The sequence below is a fragment of the Falco peregrinus genome, chromosome 2 (assembly GCF_023634155.1).
Source record: "Falco peregrinus isolate bFalPer1 chromosome 2, bFalPer1.pri, whole genome shotgun sequence".
NCBI lineage: Eukaryota > Metazoa > Chordata > Aves > Falconiformes > Falconidae > Falco > Falco peregrinus.
Window position 1 is genome coordinate 59,511,541 of NC_073722.1, and position 22,270 is coordinate 59,533,810.

The following is a 22,270-nucleotide window of genomic DNA, read 5'->3' on the forward strand; positions in this document are numbered from 1 at the left end:
AAAAAGAATGAAACCTGCCGTATCCTCCCGTTCCAACAATCAAAAAGGGCTTGTCAGCAGAACTCACTCAATACACTATTTCCCAGAAAACAAACAGTTCAGTATCATGGTTACAACAGCACAAACAAAACAGACTTGCTAGATTGAGTAGGTGTGCAGCAGCAAGATAGGTTTTCTTGGGACTCTTAAGCCATCAGTTTTGCTCAGTTTCATATTTAAAACCAGAATGTCTACAGTAACTTTCTACCCTTAATATCAGTATTTAAAATGTTTTATATGGAGATAAAACAATGCTGCTCTGAAATGATTGGGGAAAAACCCCCTATTTAATGCCTTCACAGTCAAATCTCTGCAACCTTATAAGAAAGAATGGGACCCACTATTATTTTTGCTCCTCTAGCACCATGAATTAGTGCATCTTAAGTCAAATTTACATTTTTTCTGAGTTTATAAGCCTGCAGTATATATTTGTAATTACAAGAACTGAACTGCTTGAAATCCATCTTTATGATTATTTCTCTTGGGAGAAGAAGTCAGGCAGAAATATAGAGAAGGTGAAGTAAAACAGGATTAAAGACTTCAAGATACTGGTATTCTGAAAAGCATAGCAAAATTAGGTGCTATTGTGCATGACATAAGGATGCAACTTTCCAATACAATACATTTATAGCACATAGAGCTTTCATTAAGGATGGTCTTAATCTAAAGCTTCAAAGCAGAGGTTTTTTCCAACCATTAAGGTATCTAGTGTAATAATGGAAACTGTATTATGTACAGTACTCAATGGAAACATTTCTAAAGTGTACATGTTTAAGTGACATTTCATGTTAAATTAAAAAAAATTTGCACTAAATACCAATGAAGTGTTACTTTGCTTTAGCTTTGTTGCAACCATTTCTGATAAAGTGTTGGAAATCTGTAAAAATAAAACCAAAACATTACTACCGAGTTCAAAACAGCAAAAATGTTTTAAGGACCGAACAAACCACTATGTAGTATATTGTCTCAATTTTTTGTAACTTATACACACAAAATACCATTTCTTCTGACAAGGTTATATATGATTAACCTCTTATGTTCATATAGTAATGTATAAAAACTATAAGATGTATAATTGTGGGGTATTTGTTGTGTACTTTTTTAATTTTTCAAATGTTTTAAAGTGCAATTGTTTATTATACTAATGTCATTTTAATTCTTATTAAACTATAACCCAGTCAAAATTATCTAATCAATGACGCGTGTATTCTGTGTCTCCTTTTTAAAATCATGCAGTTCAGGTTTGCTTTATAAATAGAACTTTTTACAGTTCTACAACTGTCTCGCCTGTGCATTTCTGCTAATGATAAAATGGAGGGAACCAGACACGATGAAGCAACATAGCCAGTGCAACTTCTACTTTACTTTTGATTTCAAGATGTTAGCATTCAAAGTAGATGGCTCATCAGAGAAAGTGAGAGTAGTTTCTACTATAGTTCTTTTAGAAGACTCATAATCAGGAAGATGCTCTCAGTCAGGTGTACTTTTGTCACTGCAAATACTTGATTCGCATTACTAAGACCACTGGTAATTCTTTTTATGTCATTAAAGCCAACCAAAACCAATTTACACAACCATTTATTAGTAGCTCTCCACAAAGATACTGTAGAGAACATCCATTCAAATCTCTTAAATATTTTTTTGCCAATGGTTGATTTAAGCAGTGCACACCATCTTGGAACTCATACTGTACCCATCACTGAAATTTAAGAGATATACACGTAAGTATATTCTCCACTTTAGAATAAAGAAATAACTCCTACTGACTTCAACGGAGTTTAAGTATAGGCTTGACTGAACTGAAGCCAAGGAGGGCCTAGGCTCACAAGAGATAAAGCACTCAGTTTATACAAACTACAGTAAACAGGTCTCTACTACCAGGTATGTGCAATGCAGGCTACCTCTTCAGTCTGATTCAAAAAAGGACTTGGGTTACCTTGCCCCAGCATAGAAACCTCGTCATACTAGACGAACACCAGTCTGATGCATGGAAAAGCCAGGCACAGGCTAGGCTGGACTCATGGAGAGGAACACATTTCTCCCTCAGCAAGACAGGCACGTTATTCCAAGCTGTGGAGTAGGCACCCTACCACAGTTTCTCCCAATCCTGCAAGTGTTTGAAGCCAAACTACTGGCTTTCATTTTCTTACTGCATAGGTCAAAGCACAACATTCCAATCCAAACCATATGAAGCATGTTCTTTCATGAACTGGAGCTGGAAAATGAGGGAGGGGTAGTGAAACTTCTGGCTGGGTGCTGAGCAGCCATCCTCCTTCAATCAGTACAGCAAGTCAATAAACATCACTTTACCTACTCTGGACACTGCCTGGTGCAAAATGCTACCCAAGTCATCTGCAAAGAGCACCTCTTGCCTACAGTAAAATAGGCAGAGATGTAGCCAGCAGCTGTGAGTTCTTAATTTACAAATGTAAACAATAAAAAGGAAGCAGCCTAACATCTCAGCTGTGCTTTTTTTCCTGTTACATACAAATCTAGGCAATAAACATAATCATTTCTACAGCCAACAACAAGCTTTGTTCCCCATACTACAGGGGAAGAGAAAACCTCTCCTGGAAGCTTATCTACTCCTTCTGCTGTTCCACTCTTGGCATTCAGGATCCACACTTTGCCATCTGTAGATACTGCTGCCAAAAGAATTTTGTTCTTTAAGTCATCACTTTGGAAAATGAATGGTGTTCCATATACACTTGAAGTGGCTTCAAATTTCCACAGTAAATTACCCTCCATGTTACAACAGTAGATAAAGCAATCATGGGAGCCAAAAAATATTTCTTGCTCAGTTAAACTTGAGATGCATGGAGATGAAAACACCGGTCCATTAGTTGAAAACTGCCAGACCTACAGAAAGAACATAACCACCCATTATCAAAGGTTGTTCCATTATCAGTTTGACAGCAACTGTAATTTTTTAATAGAATAGTTGTTGACAGAAGAGCATTTTATTTCAAGAGCATACTACATTCCAGTGATAGCTGGTCAAATGACGAGTTTTAAACACAGAAGAAGTGATAAAAGACTCATAAAATACGATGTGCAAGAGTTACTGTCTTCTGTGAGGCCCATGTAAAGATGGCCAACTTGGGAAAAGAATATTCTTAGGCTGTGGTACCACAATTAGTAACGCACTTCAAGACAACATTCTGATAACATGCCATTCTTTGCCAAAAAGACAAATACTCCTTTTGTAATACAGATTTCCTCTGTTCATGCTAATGATATGCAGATCCCTCCTCAAGAGAGTATCAGTTTTGCAACACTGCTGCAAGCAGACACAAAGCATGGCATGGGCTAACAAATATTTTATAATCAGAAAAGGCTTAGGAATTGCCATGTACACTGCATCTCAGGCAAAGAAACAGAAAGCGTCAGTTGTTTCACCACCAGATACAAACCACATTCATCTCTAAAAAATATTCTTTTTTAATTCAATGTGAAGGCTGGCACATTTTGCCATAATTTTTGATAAATGCATAAACATTCTAAGAAAACTTTACTTCTACATAGCCACCATCCTGCAGAAGAGAGCTTTCAACATGCTCGAAAAACTCCAAAAACAGAACCATACCATTTCATTTGCTGGCACTGCTCTTGACCATTAACTTTGGCTGTAAGCTCTGAACTAGAAGTTCTGTTACTGCATCAAGCAACTTGAGAGTTTGCAGTTTTGCCATGAACCACATGGACTACCCTAGGCAAAAAGCTTTTCTACTTTCTCCTCTCTGTAACAATAGACACTTTATTTGGTTCACAAAAAGGTATATGTTAATCATTAAACCTCAGAAACAGCATTAATAAAGCATCTTATTCAAGATTTTGTGAACATAAAAATCCCAACGCCACCACTTTTACCTTTTCTCCAGAATGAGTGAAACAGTATAAGTTTCCATCCACACACCCAACACAAACATACTTCTCATTGCAGTGAGGAGAGGAGAAGACTGGTTTTCCCAGGAAGCTTTTCCAAATCTTATTCCCCGCCACCTGTAAACAGCAGCATGGAATAGTATCTGATGCTTAACACAACTGTACAAAGCTGCACAAAACAACCCTCCCTTCACAGCTTGTCCCAGTCCTTAAGGCGGGGGGGGGGGGGGGGGGGGGGGGCATGGCAGGAAGCAAAGAAAAGCAGGCTTCTCCCATCCAGAATGCATACCACAAGCAAACATACTCTTCAAATCTTATTCCAACAAAGTGTTTAGTGTTTTCCATGGGATACTCAATATCTCTGTTTCACCCTCCTCTTCCTCCCCCTAGACAAAATAATAATAGTGTAGTAGTAGTTCTAATAAATGACAGATTTGATATTTATTCCATTCCCAGCTCCTCACGCATGTGACAAGGACCGATGAAGGAGAAGATATCTTGAAAGCAAGTCATACTGACTACGTCATAAACTATAAATACTGTAGGAAATTATTCTCAACTATGCGTTACTCAGGATTATGGGGGAAAAAAAGATCAAAATCTATTTTTTCTTAAGTACAGCCCACTAGGGCTGCAAAACCATACACTGGTTTTCTAACACTAGATTGGGTATTACTGAGGACACCTGTAGCGGGTAGGAGATAAAGATGGTTAGGACTGATGCTCTGGCTTGTGTGAGTACAAAAACATGAACAGCTGCTCCAAGTGACTGCTCCTTTTATCAGGCAGGACCAGCTGTAAGCCAACAATGCCTCAGAAAGCCATGAAATTGCTCCACATCTATCAAGAATGCCATTTCTCCAGTGCAGAGAACAGAACAGCAGTCCAAGACTAAAGGGGACAGCTCTTTAAATGACTACGGGGAGGAAAACAGTAAGAGGAATGAAGGGGCTTCTTTCTCTGTTCTGTTCTGATTTCAGTAAAATTCTGTGTTTTTTTTTTTTAATCCTACAGTCAAAAAGTGGGAGAAAAGTAATCTACAGATTACTAAAATAATCTACAGGGAAAAAAATAATCTACAGACATGCTCTCACTCACTAGTATAACTGATAAGGTAGTATATAGGAATGAGAAGACACTGATTCCAGCTTTGGCCTACAGTCAGCATGTAAATTCAAGCAAGTCACTTCAGTTCTTTTTATCACCAGACAGCTTTCTGAAAAATAGGTATTATTATGGTAACTTTGTGTATAATAATAAGGCCCTCAAGTGAAAAATACGTTATGGTAACATATGATCATCTAGTTCCTTTCATCAGAAAAGTGATCAGAAATGCATTTTGGTTTAATTAAAGTTTGAGATTGGGATCAAAGACATGTAAGCAAAGGTACATACTGGGTTTACAGCCAGTAATAGTCCTCCTAGTGTAGCAACATAAAGATGATGTGGAAAGGAATTCAGACAAGGAGATGAAAACACAGCTCCACCTTCACAATGTAACTTCCATATACATGCCTTTTTCTGTAAGCACAAGAAAAAAGATAAATAAAAATTTTTCAACTCGAGTTAAAGCTCATCACATTTACAAAGACCTTTGAATGTCAAAGCTTATCAAACACTGCATTTATTCAGCAAATGCTAGTTAAGAAGATATAATCTCAGCGCTATTATAGCAACAATTACGTTGTTGGCTACTTTCTCTTCCAGTAAATGATTCAGTTAATGAAAAGCCAGTATTCTATTGCTTATTTTGCATGTGCCTTCATCTGCTCTTTTAGAATGCAAGATTCTCTCTCCACCGTTAAGTCAGCTTTATTTCTAGCTGGGCACCCTCTTCTGAAACAACCACAGAGAATTTAATAACTAAGAAACTTAAGATTTGATTTCAGCCAGGACTAGTAGCACAAGAACCACAGCTGAGAACGCCACTAGAACTATTTACTACCACATAATCCTAACCCTACTTCAAGCAGGCCTAACTATTTCAAAAGTGTAATTGTGGACTCCTGAGAATACTATGTGGACCTTCATCTGGTGTACTACAAACATGATCTAAGTTGGGTATTTAGTCTTCTATGCATAAAAGATAGTCAGTGTTCTTACATAAATATCCAAACTATACACATGTTGGTCATGTGAGCCTATGTAGACTAGTCCACTGGAAGGGTCTACAACTGCAGAGCTTTTCACCAAATCTTCTGTGACAAAAGTCCAGTGTATTTCTCCATCACTGCTTTGAAGCACATACACTAAGCCATCATAACAACCTGTGTGAAATACAACACAACAGGGGAAAAAAGAATAATGACTATTTGTATTTATGGGGCAATTTATGCAGCTAGCTGCATTGCTGCTGGAAAGAAACAATATGACTCACAAGGTACAGTTTCAAAACATTTTCCAAAGCTGCTCCTCTTCTTTTAGCCCAACATCTTTGCGGCTAGTTCATACATTCAAAGTAGATAGTTCTGTATGTTCTTTCCAGATTACATTTAGGATATACTTACTTCACTGCCTTTTATCAAATTTATATAGTAATAACATTAAAAGACAGAGTTGCTGAAAATGGTGAAGAATTTTTGTAAATTAATCCTTTCCCTAATTTTCCTTTCTGAAAACAAAGATGCTGAAAGAATAAAGCATGTGTGTTTTCTAATGAAAACTGAACTGCAGTTCTAGAAACTCCTTCAGTTTTAATGACTTTTCCATTTTGTTATCAGAGTAAGTATCAATCAAAATACTAGCAAAAAGGTGGTAACATTAGCTTTGCATAAAAAAAACCTCACCCCCTGGACATCTGTGTGAAGCAGTGATGTATACATATTAGCTAAAAAGATAGCACTGATGAATAATGGCAACTCTGTTGACAACGGATATGACAAGACCAAAGAACTATCCAAACATGTTCTTTACATTTCCAGAAAGAAGTAAAAAAGAGATAATTAAACTCTGTGGAAAATAATCTGAGGCACCATGTACTAATTTCTATCCCCATCAATTTTTAAAGACATTTTAAGACCGTATTCCCTTTCCACACTTCTTTACAAAAAAACATTTAAAGGTCACACCTTAATCAACCACTAAAAAGAAACTGTACATATTGACTATTCCTTAATAAGGCCTTATTAATAAATTGGTATATAATAAACCACAAGTGTACATGTTAGATAAGCTCTGTCACTGGTTATCATGAAATTTACTTCTGTTTCTATTTTACAATAAATTAGTTCTGAAGCAGATATGGAAACTTATGAGTAAGTGTAGATGGAGGACATTCAGAGGTAAGAAATAAGATTCTCTGTCATTCACGATTTATTTAGCAGAAAAATAATTTCAAATTAAGGCTAAATCAAGAGACATACCAACAACAATGAAATTTCCACACTTGGATATGCAGGCAGAAGATTCAATACGATCTCCAAGGTTCTTCTCCCATTTTATTTCTCCCAAGTCTAGGTCAATCGCCTGCATTGCGTGAGAGTGAGAGCCAACATACACAGATGCAGATATTTCTTCTTTAGATGGTATTATAACCAGTGGTGATGCATCAACACATTTTCTTGTATTTGACTTCCATCTTATGCCTAATGCCAATTCTGTCGCTGTTACATGACTACATTCTGCATGGATCTGCTGTACAGAGCAACAGTCGGCTTTATTTGCCTTGTTCCTAACTGTTAAACTTCTGTTCTCCATTTCATACCCTTGCACATGGCTTTTCATTACACTTGGAGTTACTAAATGCAGAAAGGATGGTTGCTGTAGCAGTTCCACTCCTACCTGTACCGTATTATTGGGCTGCACAAAAGACTCTGTGAAATTCATAGAAAAAAAATGATTTCCTCTGCTTAGTGCAAAAAATGAAATTAACCCTGAAGCAACCTCAAGACCTCTTTCAGATTTCAGTTTAACATATTTTCCATGGAATTCCTCTTCACTGTTCCCACTTAATTTTCTTTTCACAACACTGTCATAATTCATTAATTGGTCTTCATGTGGAAACAGATTTTTAACAATATGTCTATGAACCTCTTCAATCGAGCGACTGAGAATAACTTCAAGAAGTCCAGGCACAGCTTTGCCTACTAGCACCTCAATTTCATCACAAAATCGTAGAGCCTTTAAGGAATCTCCACCACTGTACAGAAATATTGCATCTTTAGGAATTCCGGTGGAATCACCCAGGAGACCCAGAACAGACTAGAGAAAAGAAGAAGGGAAGAGGTAACAGTCCACGGGTGTTACACCATGTCACACACATAAAAACTCAGGTTGGGTAAAACCCACCTGAATAACCAGAAGTCCCACTAAAAATCAACAACTGAGGAAACTCACTATTCTGAAAAAAAATCACATGAAACTTGTTAGTGCCACAGAGGTATGACAGAACAAGAGCTGGGGAGGAACGGGGAAACGGGGAGATACTAGTTCTGTACTACAAAATGTTTTGCTCAATTTCAGTTCTGCAGTTCTCCAATACCCCCTCTTGGCCATTGCAGAGCAACTAGAATTAAGTATTAACTGAACAGAAAGAGCTGTACTGCTTATATCTATAGGCAGCTAGAACGTTCTGGTTGCATTAGTCATACTTCTTAAAACTGTTTAATTTCTGACACATGTATAATGATCCACTTGCAAAGATAAAAAGGCAGCTCAAAATACTACCTTCCATAAATACTGCAATCTTTCCCACAATTCCTCTGCGCCACTCAGCTTACTGTCACGCCTCCTGGAGTTTAGATGGTTCTGGTAAATCTTGTTCAGTTCAGATATATCAACTTTGCCTTTGTAGAAAATAAAGTATGATTTTTTTCATTGCTCTTTTAGCACTTACACTTCCAAAATTTCCTCTGCCCAAATAGTCTATTCTTGTAAATACTTCCTCATTCATACCCAACTGCACCTGTGTGGTTTTTACCCAGTCAATCAACTCCACAGAACCCAGTAAGGTTTCTAAAAGTTCACCCTAGCCTCCCAACATAATCCCACCTTCAAGGCCTGATCTTTCCCCAGCCAAAGTCAGGGTTCTGTTGCAAACTGCAACAGGAACGACTGAGAAAAGAAGTGTGCGGTGTTAAAACTGAATTGATTTTACCACTACTGTTTGACTCTCAAATGAAGCATTATCAGGAAAACATAACATGTGGTCATGATCTCCTCCTAGGAGTTAGTTATCTAATCTACTATTTAAAAAGCACGAATCAGGCACCAGATTTTGGTCAACAAAGAAATTAAAAAAGAAAAAAAGGAATAGAGACCATTAAAATAAGCGGCAAGGATACTTAATAGTTTCATTTACCATGTGATGTTAAAGGCAAAGTTTTGATCGGAACAAGCTCATCAGGGACTGCATAAGATGGTAGACGTTTCTGGAGTTCTTTAAGTGTTTCTCTCTCTTCTAAATCATCTTTGGGTACAACAAACAGGATAAGTTTTTCCTGCTGATACCAGGTCACTGCACAAGCTTCCACCTCACAAAGATCTTCAGCAGCCTGTAATTAAAAAATATTAGTCTTGCTTTGAAATGCAGCTCATCAACAGAGTAAAAGAAGTAAACCCCACAATTTTAAAAAGTACACATTTAAAAACTGTATGTGTTTCACATTCCCACATAACAACCTATGAAATATCTCCTCTTGTAGTTGACGTTTGTACTTCATGAACTCAGAGATATATGCATTATTTGTCTAAATGCCAGGAATGAGATATAATCCATGAGGCTGACATTCAGTCCTGTAGAACAATCACTATACAAGCATTGCAGTGCAACACTCAGTATTTTTCAGATGTTTATACAGTTCTTAATTCTGCTGGAAGAAACCATACAATAAAACAGATTTCCAAGAACTCAGAACCAAACTCCTCTCCAAATTATGGGACTAGGTTTTTGAAAATACACCCTCCCAGTTTCTTTTAGATTCCTAAAAGTCATCTGAAAATTAGGGAATACCCACTTCTGATGACAATGTGTTCCTTATCCCTGTTCTTTTATACTGGCATACTCTGCTCACTAGATGTTGTATTACCTGCTGCAAATATTCAATATTAAAACGTTTGCCGTGACGTTTAATCTGATTGTCTTTCCGACCCAAGAAGAACAACTTTGCATTCTGCACTCTCACAAAATCCCCTGTTTCTCTCATTGTGCCCAGGGGTACAGTTATTTCATCATCAAGAAAGCAGACTCGTTCTTCACCACCTATACAAGAAAAGATTGTGGGCATATATATTAAATGGCTAACTGTAAATTGAAATTGTAAATAATATTTTATCAAATTCTCCTAATTCTAACAAGCATTATAAGAAGTACTAAAAGATTATTACAGAAGTCTAAACTTCCGCAATGTACAAATTGGGCTATGTAGTTAATCCAGTTCATACACAGAAATTACCTCAATTGAGAATGTCAAAATGCAAGCAGTAAAAAAAGTCAATATAAGGAAACCACATTCTGCAGATAAAATTACGGTAACTTTCTGTTCATTATCCCAACAACCTAAAATACCATCAGAAGTTTCCCAATGGAAACCTAAAATGCTACATTAATCTGTATATCAGAGGCAGACACCGATATAAAGATACAAATAAACAAACAAAATAATCAATGTATTATTAAAATGCAATCAATTAAGAACAGTATCTTGGAAGAATAAGAAATATAAAATAACCTATAAATACTTGTCCCTCGCCTTCTAGAACTGAACAACCGTTGGCATCTCTGACCTCAACTTTTGTTCCAAGGAGCGGTGATCCCAAAGGTATAGGGAAATCAGTTCTAAATATATTAAAGAAAGCAATAGTGAAAATCTTTCCCTTCTGAACACAAACAACTGTTCCAGAAATTAGTTAGCATACAGTCTTTTAAAGGATTGGTATTAGAGCAAAAGCAGATGCTTGAGGTTTCTTTCTACAAATAAATCTTCTTTAAAAACATCTCAATTTGTTCAAAATTTAAAACCTCATCAATGTGCACAGGTTTCATTATCATACACCCAAACCCCACAAAACGATAGAAAATAAAGCTGGAATGGACCCTGACATACCCTGAAAAAATGCTGAGAACTTCCAGTTTTTGAGGCACCCAAGTTGAAACTTTCAATTAAATTTCATACCAAAAGTCAACCAATTTAAACACATTAACTGCTTTCTAATTCACTCTTTCCCTGACCTACCTAGTTTGAGCTTTTATTCTATTTTATTACTGATGTTGTGGCAACAAGTACAGTTGACTTTTTCAGAAAAGACTGAAATAGAAGAAACAGTAATTTCGATGTCATTTATTATAGACTTCTGTTGAGCTGCAGACCAACTCCTTCCTTTCCCTTCATTCTCTAGCTTCTTCAAGCACTTGCAGAACCTCATTTATTGAACACAGACACTATTTCTGAGTGGGAACAGAGAATAATATATTTTCTTCAGTAAAGCAAAATTTAAAAAGCAAACTAACTTTAAATAGCTTTGGTAATATATGAAGTTATGCATGGGTTCCAGTTCAATTTCTATCATTAAGTATCATATTTTAACCTAACAATTCTTGTTCAACTCCTGTTATTTAGGCTGTTGAAACTTCTCCTTTTCTCTGATCAGCCAATGAATTCTTTATCTCAAGCTGACCAAAAAGCAGTCAACTTTTGTAAGACATGTACTTCTGCCAACTGAGAATCTTCTCCTTTTCCTTCCTCTGGTCAGTTTCAAAATATAATTACTTGACACATAGGTATGAGAAAGCATCCCAGATTGTCAATGTATCTGCTTCATGTCATGGGAAAGTCCCAACCAAAAAAAGAGCAGAATTTAACATCACCAAATGAAACCCCAAGATTCCTACATATACCATAGAACAGCAAAAATAAGAGACAAACACCACCTCATTGGACCTTATTATTAAAAGACTTGTGATTAGACATTCAACTTCGCAAAACTTACCTAAAGAACAGAAGGGTCCAGACCACTAAGGCACTAACTTTGTGCTGATTTTTTTTTCCATTTTCTAGTGTTCTCTAGGAACTCTGCCAGTTTTTATCATTCAGCTGGCAAAAATAAAAGCCACTGTATTCCAACTGTCCTACTAATACTAAGGAATGAAAAAGACAAAAAGGTCCATCCTTTTTTGTGGTTTTATTGTATCTGGGCCTGCTTACTACAAAGGAATCCTAATTCCCTTTGCAATGAGGCTTACAGGGAGCAGGCTCTGAGGTGAAGGGTGGGAGACAATAGTCAAAGGCTGTAAAAACTTCCATCATTCTAACTGCACCTCAGTTAGGACTGAAAAACAACACACTATCTCTGGAGCGCAGAAACTTTGAGTAGAAAAAACAATTTCACTGCGGAGAAGATAACGTTTGAACTCACGAGAAACCAGAATGAAAATTAGTTTTGCATGGGAACTTAACATCACTTTATGACCACCCACCATTCTCATGTTTCAAGGGTTTAAGTAACAGGTTATACATCACATCATTTGTCCAAAACATCCCATTTCATAGGACATGATTAATTCAAGTCACATGTGTAATTATCATGTCAGGGAATAATTACACATTTCCGAAACCAAATGAAACACTGAGCTAACTGGAAATACCTTTCACGACCCCAAAACTCGTGCAACACTCTTTATAAAATACAATTAAAAAAAAAAAAAAAAAAAAAGGTGAGAAATTGAGTAACCGAGTTTAAAATGGCAGAGTGCTAAATGATTAAAAGAAAGTACTTCTGGATATCCAAGTACAATTACTGTGAGACCCTGGGTAAGCCAGTTTGGACGAATTTCTGTCATACTAGTCAAGCAGTATCAGTGGGATCATTTGCTGAATAGTGTATTATCCAGTATTAGAAAAAAAACCCAACAGTACCTAATCTCCACTTAATCGTTCATTTGCGGAGTTTTAAGAACTGCAGGCAAAAGCATGGTAGCCCTAAGAAACACATGTGTACCTACTGATTATATCTGAAAATAATCTTTGAGCATTTTTGCTTAAATAAGTAAATCTCAGAAGTAACATTCTGAACTTGACAGAGCTAAGCTATACATTTGTTCCAAGGCTACTATTAACAGATACACAGCCCCGTTTCTTTACCCTCACTGACTGCTCTGTTAGGTTTCTTCTCTTTGAACATGCAAGATCTCACTGGAAAAGCCTCACGATGAGCAAGCAAATTGGGTAGGAATCATTTGCCTGCAGAAGCACAACACTGATTCAGTATTCCCACATAGTCAGAGATAGCACACCCTGGACTAAGCTAGTCCAGGTTCAGCATGTGGAATCACAGGCTGGAATGAGGAAAAGGTCTAGATACAGAGATGACTAAAACAGACACCATCACAACACATCATGTGAAATGTAACAGATCTACAAGTATACAGAATTTCAGACTGCAGTCCTGTTCTTCAAGAATCGTTCATCAACAACTTCTACTTGAGGGAGCTGTTATTAGAGAAAGAGAGAATGGATTAGTCTATTTCTACATAAAAATCAAATGTAACTTCTACCAGCATAAACACCCATGAGAACTCAGTAGCCCTGGAAACAGAAGACCAAGGTTCTATTTCTAGAGATTTTCATCATTCAATGCCAAGCCACAAAATCAGTGCATTTTCCTACCTAAAATCAGCAGTAAAAACCTCTTCAGGAATCTTGTAGCAAGTGGCCCAACTTGACACTTCAGTAATACCATACAGATTAAAAATACTTGTTTTGTTCTCCTTGTGCTTCCAACTTTTCAAGAGATTCAGTACAGGAAATGCTTCACCACCAAGGGCTAAGACACGAAGTGAAGTATTTGCAGACAGCACTGCTGATTTAATAATGTGAGCTCCAAACCTCCTGAGAAGTGTTGGCGTGGCCTGAATGATACACATTGAAAAAAGAAAAAGAAAAAAGAAGATAAGAGAAAGACCTCCTCTATTTTTTCAGTATATGTGTGCACCTCCTCCTGCTTTATCATATGCACTGCATAGCTACTATATTGTGGATATACTTAATAATCATTACGTATAGTAGATGGCATCAGCCATTAGATACCCAAACAGATCACACTGGTGTTCTGCGAGGTTTTGTTTCTTATGTGAAGCCTTTAATGAGTACTATCAGCACCAATCTATATCCTCTGCAGTTTCTTCTTTACTTAGATGTGTTATGGGTTCCCTGGCGTGTCTCTGCTGTGTGTTGTGTCTCTGTGAAGTGTGTGTGCATCTCCTGGGACAATTTTCTTCTTAGTAGCTGATACAGTTCTGTGCTTTGGATTTAGTATGAGAGTAATGTTGATAACACACTGATGTTTTAGTTGTTGCTAAGAAGGGCTTACTGTAAGTCCACAATTTTTCAGTTTCCCATGCTCTGCCAGAAGAGGTACACAAGAAGCTGGGAGGGAGCAGAGCCAGGACAGCTGATCTAAACTAGACAAAGATCTATTTCATACCCAGAATGTCATGCTCAGTATATAAACTGGGGGAGGTTGGCTGGGGGCTGCTGATTGCTGCTGGGGGACTGGGTGGGCATCAGTCAGCGGGTGGTGAGCAACTGTATTGTGCATCACTTGGTTTTCTTCCCTTGGGTCTTATTCCTTTCTCCACCTGTACTCTTCACTACAATTATTGTTGTCATTATTAATATTAATTACTTATTCCAATTAGTAAACTGTTCTTATCTCAACACACAGGTTTCACCTTTTTCTGACTCTCCTCATCCTGCCGGGTCTGAGGGAAGGTAGGGGGAGAGAGTGATCAGCTGTGTGATACTTAGTTGTTGCCTGAGGTTAAATTATGACAGCATGTTAGTTCTTAGTTTAATTGCTGTGAAACAGAAAGTAGCAAACACAGTATTCTCTGATGTTACTGTTTGAGCTTTTTATCCCTTCATTCCAGCATGTTACAGCTAAAATATAACCTATACATCTGATTAACCTGCATATAGAACATTTAAAGACCTTTCCGTAACACTAAAAATTCCTAGGACACCAGATTCTGGGTTGTTCCTGATTTGTGTAAATATAACAGTTTACAAAGATAAGTTTTTCTGAAAGCTTTCACAGCACACTCTAAAGTGAGCAGGGGAAAAGAGAAAAAGAAAACAGGTTCCTTAAATACAACTACTTATATAAAACTGTTGGTGTAGAGCCCTTTCACTGAATGGGAAAAACAGCAAATCTTTAACACACTTACTTCACGCTCATTCTTCCCAACTTTTTCTAGTAAGAAGGCTGCACAATTAACGGAATTATGTATTACCAGGTTGTGTTCTTCTAGTAACAGATGAAGACTTTCACTTTTCAAATGACCATATAAACATTTGTGAATTATAGTGGGGGGAAAAAAAAAAAAAAAAAAAAAAAAAGAGGGGAAGAAAATTTCTTTTCCACTCCCTCATAACCACTTTTCAGATTTCTCAAGTCTGCTCAAGCAAGTCAAGAGGGGAAGGTAATGTCTTATTCTAATTTAAAAAACATAAAATCACTGATCATCAGAAGGTAAGGTGTAAGTAAATTTTTGTCATTAATTCAACTGAGAAGCCCTTCCTTCACTGACTGAGACAATGATCAAAAGATCACAAAATCAAATTTTTCTTAGAAGGACATCTCAAATACCTTTATTCACCAATTTCTGCCTTTCTCTACTAATGCTTAAGATGCTTTTTAAAAACACATCTTAAAAGACTTAAAAAACATACTTTAAAAATCTTGCTAATAGAGATTAATGTATCAGAATTTGGAATTTTTTTTCTAAAAGCAAGTGAACTAAACTTATCAAGAAACTTGTGTATTACAGCAATCATAACAAATAGATACTAGAGCAGAGAATAAAGTTACAAAATATTTGTAACTACTGGATTTTTTTCTGCTGTGGAATCTTCAGCTAACTGCTCACTAATCTTAAATTTGTACCCTACAATCTCAACTACCACCATTCCTCTGAAAGAAAAGGAAATTTCAGCATTTCCTTGAGTGCAAATAGTTCAGAATTACAACATTAATGGCAAAGCAAGGCTTGGGGGTTGATTTGTCACAATTAATAGACTAATCAGACCACACTCATTTTGTTCTAAGTCAATTACAAGTGAGATCCATTTCTAGCAGCTCTTCCCGCCCCCCCGATTTAAGTTTCTATACTCAATTTAAGAGTTTTACAAAATACCTCATTACTCTACAAGGCAAGGGCTAGGCTTGTTCAGCCATGCTGGATGCACATAATTTCAAGTAAATTGAAAAAACCCAAACCCTTTAAAACTATTAGAATGGAGATGCTATAGGACATGATCTATTCCAAGACATAAGAGGCACATGAAGCCTCATAGAAACAAGTGGCCTGGAAACTAAGTGTTGCTGTGGAATCAATTATTCTTTTTCTCTCATTATTGTAAAAACAACAAACATTTTATCATCCTATAAACAGCACTGGTTTAGTTGTATTTTTAGCACAGAAACTACCATTAAAACCTAGAAGTTGTTTATGAGGAAAGGCTTTAAGATCAAGCCCATTAAAAAGTGCTAAAAATGTCTGTAAGGGGTTACTTCATCACCAGATTCTTTAGAACTGCTTAGTTAACAGAATAAATTAATTCTTAAGAATGAATGGTTTCTTAATATGAATGTTGGTTCTATCTTAGTTCATTGTTTTCTGTCACAAAATGTTTGAGGCTTGTAATTTTCTAAACAGCTAACACTCTACAGCAAAAAAGATAGCATGAGCTACACCTTCAAGGAATAATGCTCCTGTTCTATTACGATTAGCGCCCAGACTGATGAAAAAGTAGTACTCATTAGCAAAGATGAGAAGCAAGACAGTGAAGAAGACACCTATCTTAGGTGTTGCCTACCTGCAACACTGTCACACGGTGACGGTGAAATAGAGCAGCAGACAGCTCCACAGGCATCATTTTAATAGTGTTTGGTACTACAAGAATAGAGGCTCCACTTGTCAGTGCAATGAACAGTTCAACCACAGATGGGTCAAATGTTAGAGGGGAAGCCAAGAATAGCATATCATCCGGTGTGATCTCAAATATGGATCTAAATTCAGAAAGCTAGAAATTACAAATCTGATGCATGTTGTTAAAAAAAACATTTCCAAACTAGAAGAGCAGCATGAAAGAAATGTGCTTTAGCAAAGCTAAGATCTTAAGGGCTGCTCTGAATATATAGGTGTATGTAGGCCAAACGATTTGAGCACGAGCTCCTGCATCTGATTAAATTAATGAGCTCCTTCACCAAGATATCTACCACATTACACACCAATACAGTACACTGAAGAGCATATTTAAACTAAGAGATGCTCATTAAATAAATAAAAAAAGGATGGTATTTTCCATAATAATTTTTTTAGGAAGTACTAAATGAAGCAGAAAAAAACCTAGCCTGAAAAGGAATTGGGACTTAAAAATTACAGAACACAGTAAATATAACTGCAAACAAATAATTAATTTTGTTAGCTATTTCTTTTAAGCCACAAGCCAGAATACAATACTTACAGCAACAGCTTATTATTTGAAGTACACCCCTCCAAAATTCAAGTAAAGCACCATTTCAACATTAAAAATAATAGTTAAACAAAATTTTATATGATACTATTTAGAAACAAAAGAAACAAACACAAATAAATCTGAAAAGGCAGGGAAAGAGGAAGAAGTGAAACAGTTAGCAAAACCCCAATCTACACTCCTCTGAAATATTAATTAAAAAAACCCAACTGCCTAAGTATCAAATTTGTAAAAGCATTTAAAAGGAAAACTGGAAACCACACTTACTTAAGATGCAGAATATTTGGCACTATACATTTATGAGGCACTCTGACTATTTTGGGGATCCCAGTAGTTCCAGATGTATGCAAGATGTATGCTACAGAGTATTTCTGACCATCACCCATGTATCCTCCTTCCCATGTTTTTGCTTTGTTTTGATCTGGGCAAATGGTATATCCCGGGTGCGAGTTACCCATAGCTTTGGAAGGTTCATATTTACTTTTCATGTCATCTACTTGTGAATTTAAATCAGTATTGCTCAAGTTCATTTGGAAGAGAGTTAAACCAATGTGTTCTACTGTGGAAGAATTGTGGTTAAAGCAACCAACATGGGACATCTGGAATTTCTGTAAGAGAAAATAAACAATTTAAACAGCAGAACTCAGGATGCACTGTTATTGTCCTACTGTATGCAAAATGAAATAACGTTTCATACAAATAATCTGTGATTGTTCATGCCTCTACTTTTGGAGGACACATAGCAGACAGTCTTAAGCTCATGTATTTTTATGTATTAAATATGAGTGAACACAGACTTCATAAGTATGAACAATTCTCTGAGCAAATAATGAGAAGGAAAATATATAAAAGAATTCTGCAGAAGACAAAGAACTCTGAATTATAGCTATATGGCCCAATCTTTTATATTCCCTTTGCAATGAGTGAAGGCATAAGACTTGTGAGGAGCTGGACAAAAGGAAACCAAAGAAGTAAATGCAGGAGCTTTTTTTCAACTATTGCAAAGATTTCCAACTCTCAGCCTTGACATACAAAGAGACAACTCTGGAAACCAAAGTCTTCCAGGGCCAGTGCACAACAAGCTTGCCTGGACAACACTGTAATAGGAAAACAGGTAATATTTTTGAAGAGGAAGAGAAGCACTTTGTACTTCTAATTTTAAAGATGTTCTTTTCTGAATGAAAAAGACAACCTCTTCACATGAAGAAACAAAACAACCCCATCCAAGCTTATTAAAACAGAATACAATCTGAATAACTACACATTTCTAAATTGCCCTTTAATGCTTCCTGTAGAAGCCTGCACACTTACATTTATTTTGTCATTCTCAACAAGAATGTACTGAAGATTGCTTTTCTTCATGAAGTAAGTGGATAACATTGGTGGTGCATCTGGATCAATAGGAGAATAGGCAGCTGGAACTTGAAGGATTCTAACAAGACACAAATGTTTTAAACGTAATTTTTTAAAAAAATAAGAAAATCTTCCTAAATTTCACTAACATTTCTTCTATGCTTTTATAGCTGCCAGAGCCAGAAAACGTAGTCACTATGTGACTTTTAAAGTTTTTCTTGGAAATAAAGTAGTAAGAATAATCAGCGTTGCCTTTTGGTATCTTACAGCGCAAAAAGATTAAAGCTGGATGAAAACATTGAACATTATTTCTGGCCAAGCAGGCTGGTGATGACAAAGGTATCACTGACATCAACAGCATCACATTTTAAAAGCTGCTGCTATTGACTAGGAACAGAAATACAAGCTTTTTAGTTATACAACATGTGTAAACATATTTTAAAAGGCACTGAAAGTCTGCACACTGAAAACACTTTCTGTTCTCACAAGTCTAAAGAATCCAGCATAAGAAAATCTGAGCACATACTGAAATTTCTTCCCTAATAAGCAAACAGGAACATCGAGTATCATTCCGCTCTCATCCCGGCGCTTTACGTTGTAGCTCTTCCTCCACAGTTGCTCACTACAGTCCCGCCCTCTAGTGGCTCCATTTGATAATGACAAGCACTTGAATTTATTAGCGCCACAAAAAGCGGAGTTAAGCGGCGACTAAAACATGAGCGGATCCCATAAATATTCACATTTCTTCTAAGGCTGGGTTCCCACGTACAATTAGTTATATTACCTCTTTATGTAAGTGATTTATCACTGTAGTAAAGCCGAGATTCAGTATAACGACTTGGAAACAGCAGCATTCTATATACACGAATAGCCACTGGCTGATCATTAAGCACCGAAGCCTGCCCTGCATCATATATAGTGGTTAACTATTCAGCAATGATAGCTGTTAAGAATCAAAACGCCCCCGTAGTTCCCAGTCACACAGCAAAAGAAAACTGTGCTGCTGCTCAGTTCACTGGGATATAGGATAAATTGGGTTGCAAGAGACCTCAGGATGCCTAGTCCAACCTCCTGCTCAAGCAAGGCCAGCTGTGACACCCAACTAGGTCGTTCAGGACTTTTTCCAGCTACGTCTGAAAAACCTCCAAGGATGGTGCCTACAGAACATCTCTGGGCAACCTACTCCACTGCTGGACTCAGAGAAAAGTGTTCCTGATCAGTGAGAAAGTTCCTCAGTGTTTCTGGGAGGTTTATGATTACAGCCCTCACTCACTCACTGCACTGAAATCTTTATACCCAGCTGTGATACATCTTCTTGTGCTGTTGTGTATTTTACATGCTGTGTGACAATAGGAAAATATTGACACAGACCCTCCTCCTAGGAAGCACAACTGCTGCTGTATATAGCAGCTGAAGAAAATATGCCTGTGATGCTGCAATTCTGTATTACATCATAAATGCAATAGATATAAAAGATACATATATAAAGGATACAAACAGAATTAATCAGAAGTAGGATTTTTAAAATTGCTGGATTAACATGAGTGTGTTTTGAGGTCACAAACATTTCAACTTCCTAGCTATTAAATAATCAAGGTCACTTTAGTGCTGCATTACTCATTACTTTTTTGTAATGGAATATTTGTAACGGAACTTTAACTGTACACTCATTCAGCTTAAAGCATGAAAATTGTTTTCAACATCTTTTTTTTGCTAGCAAGGCAAGAATATATTAAAAAATCTGCGTATTCCTTTTTTTTTGTATAAATTTATTCTGTAGATAACCTCCATTTCTAAATAAGCACAAAGACACAAGTAATTAATTTTTTATATTTCTAGAAATAGCCTTAATCACTTTAAAAATAGACACTTTAGATCAATAAACTTAAGATTCAAAAAGCTTTAGCAGTGGCTTTTGTAAAGATTATAATACTGCCATTTTTTCTCTTAAAGAATGCAAGACTTCAGTGCCTCTTGACTGTATTACTACATTTTTGTTATTAAAAATATAACCAAACTGAAAATTTCCTTCAATGAGATAACCCTTAAAAAACCAACACAGACTGCAAGCATTGAAACCATTACCCCAAGATCCAAGATGGTAAGTTTATTCCTGGATAGCAGTAAAGGCCTATTTCACATTTTCCTTGCTGATCACAGTGCTTTTGAAGGAAAGCTGTCAACTCCATGGCAAGCTTAACCACCGTAGCATATGTGTAGGAAGTTGGAGCTTTGTCATTGCATTCATCAAACCAAACTGCTTTTCTATCAGAGTACAGGCTAGCTGCCTGATTCACCAGTTCCTGAAGAGTCATCTCAGCTGCACATCTTCAATCCCCCTGAAAGATTAACAAACCAGACTGCATTGTCACCTCTTTAACTTTTGATACTTTAGTCAAATTATATAGGCACACAGAACACTACCAAGAGGGAAAAAAAGATTCTTGGCAGAAAGCACACAGCTTCACCACACCTTATACTGCAAAAGTGTCAAGCTTAATACTTTTATCATTTGCCATAGGTCTTACCCAAGGCCCAGGATACGGTAATTCAGAGACATCGTTGCATAGAGGCTGCACGTCCCTCACCATTACATCTTTATTTTTAAAGCTGGGCACAACTAAATTAGTAACTTTATTAACACAATTTAATTAGTGACTTTCTCTTTAATAGAATTGTGAAAAACTAATCTTTCCTTTGCAAGCAGAAAACGCAACACGCCGATAGCCAAGGCTTTTAGGGTACTGCTCGTGCTGGTGCACGCCTGCCCCACGGGCCCTCCCGTCACGCCCGTACCGGACGGCCGAAGGGCGCCCGCAAGGCTGCGGGCCAAGGCCCCCTCTCGCCTCCGCCGCGGTCTCCACCGAGGACAGGCGGCTCCCGCACACCCCGCCACGCGCAACGCCCCCCGTTTCCACACACGACGGGCACGGCCTGGCCGCTCTCGGGGCCGACGGCTGCGCCGCGAGCACCGCGGAACCTCTGCGGGACAGACGCCAACGGCGCGGCCCCGCCGGCCGCTGCCGCTGGCCCCAACGAGTCACCACCCCGCGCGCGTCCCCCACCTGCCGCAACGCCCAGCAGCACCTCGCGGCCCCAGCCCTCGCCCCGCCGCACCTAGCAACAGTGAGTCGGCCCTCCTGATTGGCGGGAAAGTTAGTATTGCCCGACTCTGCAGTAACGCGCGCTCTCATTGGCCAGCGGCCGTCGCGCTGTTTGGGCATCCACAAGCAGCGCCCGGCGCGCCAGTGGCCTGCGTGGGGCTGCGCCATTTTTTCCCGAGGGTGAGAGGAATGGTGAGTGTGCCAGAGCCCTCCCAGCTCTGCGGCAACTCTTCAGACGTGAGAAAGGGGCTAAATCAAGCACAGGTGGCCGGGGTGAAGGGCAAGATGCCCCTGCCACACTCAGCTCACTCGTCTCTGTCCCCGTGTCGTGTGTGTTCCGTTCCCACCCCCCCCACCCCCCCCGCAGGTGGTACGGGCCCTCCTGGCGGTGCTGCCGCCGGTGGACGGGGGTAGAAC

General features: G+C 37.9%; 1 protein-coding gene across 5 annotated transcripts; it reads right to left on the reverse strand.

The window, feature by feature from the left end:
- Positions 1–1,599: 1,599 nt before the first annotated feature.
- AASDH (aminoadipate-semialdehyde dehydrogenase) lies at positions 1,600–22,002 on the reverse strand. 5 transcript variants are annotated; one of them, XM_055795426.1, is made up of 15 exons: positions 21,867–22,002; positions 20,835–21,088; positions 18,708–18,828; positions 17,664–18,004; positions 16,737–16,929; positions 13,527–13,768; positions 10,593–10,699; positions 9,951–10,123; positions 9,224–9,416; positions 8,590–8,708; positions 7,287–8,124; positions 6,028–6,191; positions 5,320–5,445; positions 3,910–4,041; positions 1,600–2,898 (listed from the first exon to the last, which is right to left on the reverse strand). In XM_055795426.1, exons 2-15 carry the CDS (start codon positions 21,062–21,064, stop codon positions 2,491–2,493), a joined length of 3,387 nt encoding a protein of 1,128 aa, XP_055651401.1. In that variant the 5' UTR covers positions 21,065–21,088; positions 21,867–22,002; the 3' UTR covers positions 1,600–2,490. The 5 variants fall into 5 exon arrangements, 4 of the variants coding, with proteins under 4 accessions (XP_055651401.1, XP_055651400.1, XP_055651402.1 ...); XM_055795425.1 differs by having other exon boundaries at positions 21,815–21,897; XM_055795427.1 differs by having other exon boundaries at positions 7,287–7,389; positions 21,815–21,895.
- Between the last annotated feature and the right edge of the window lie 268 nt (positions 22,003–22,270).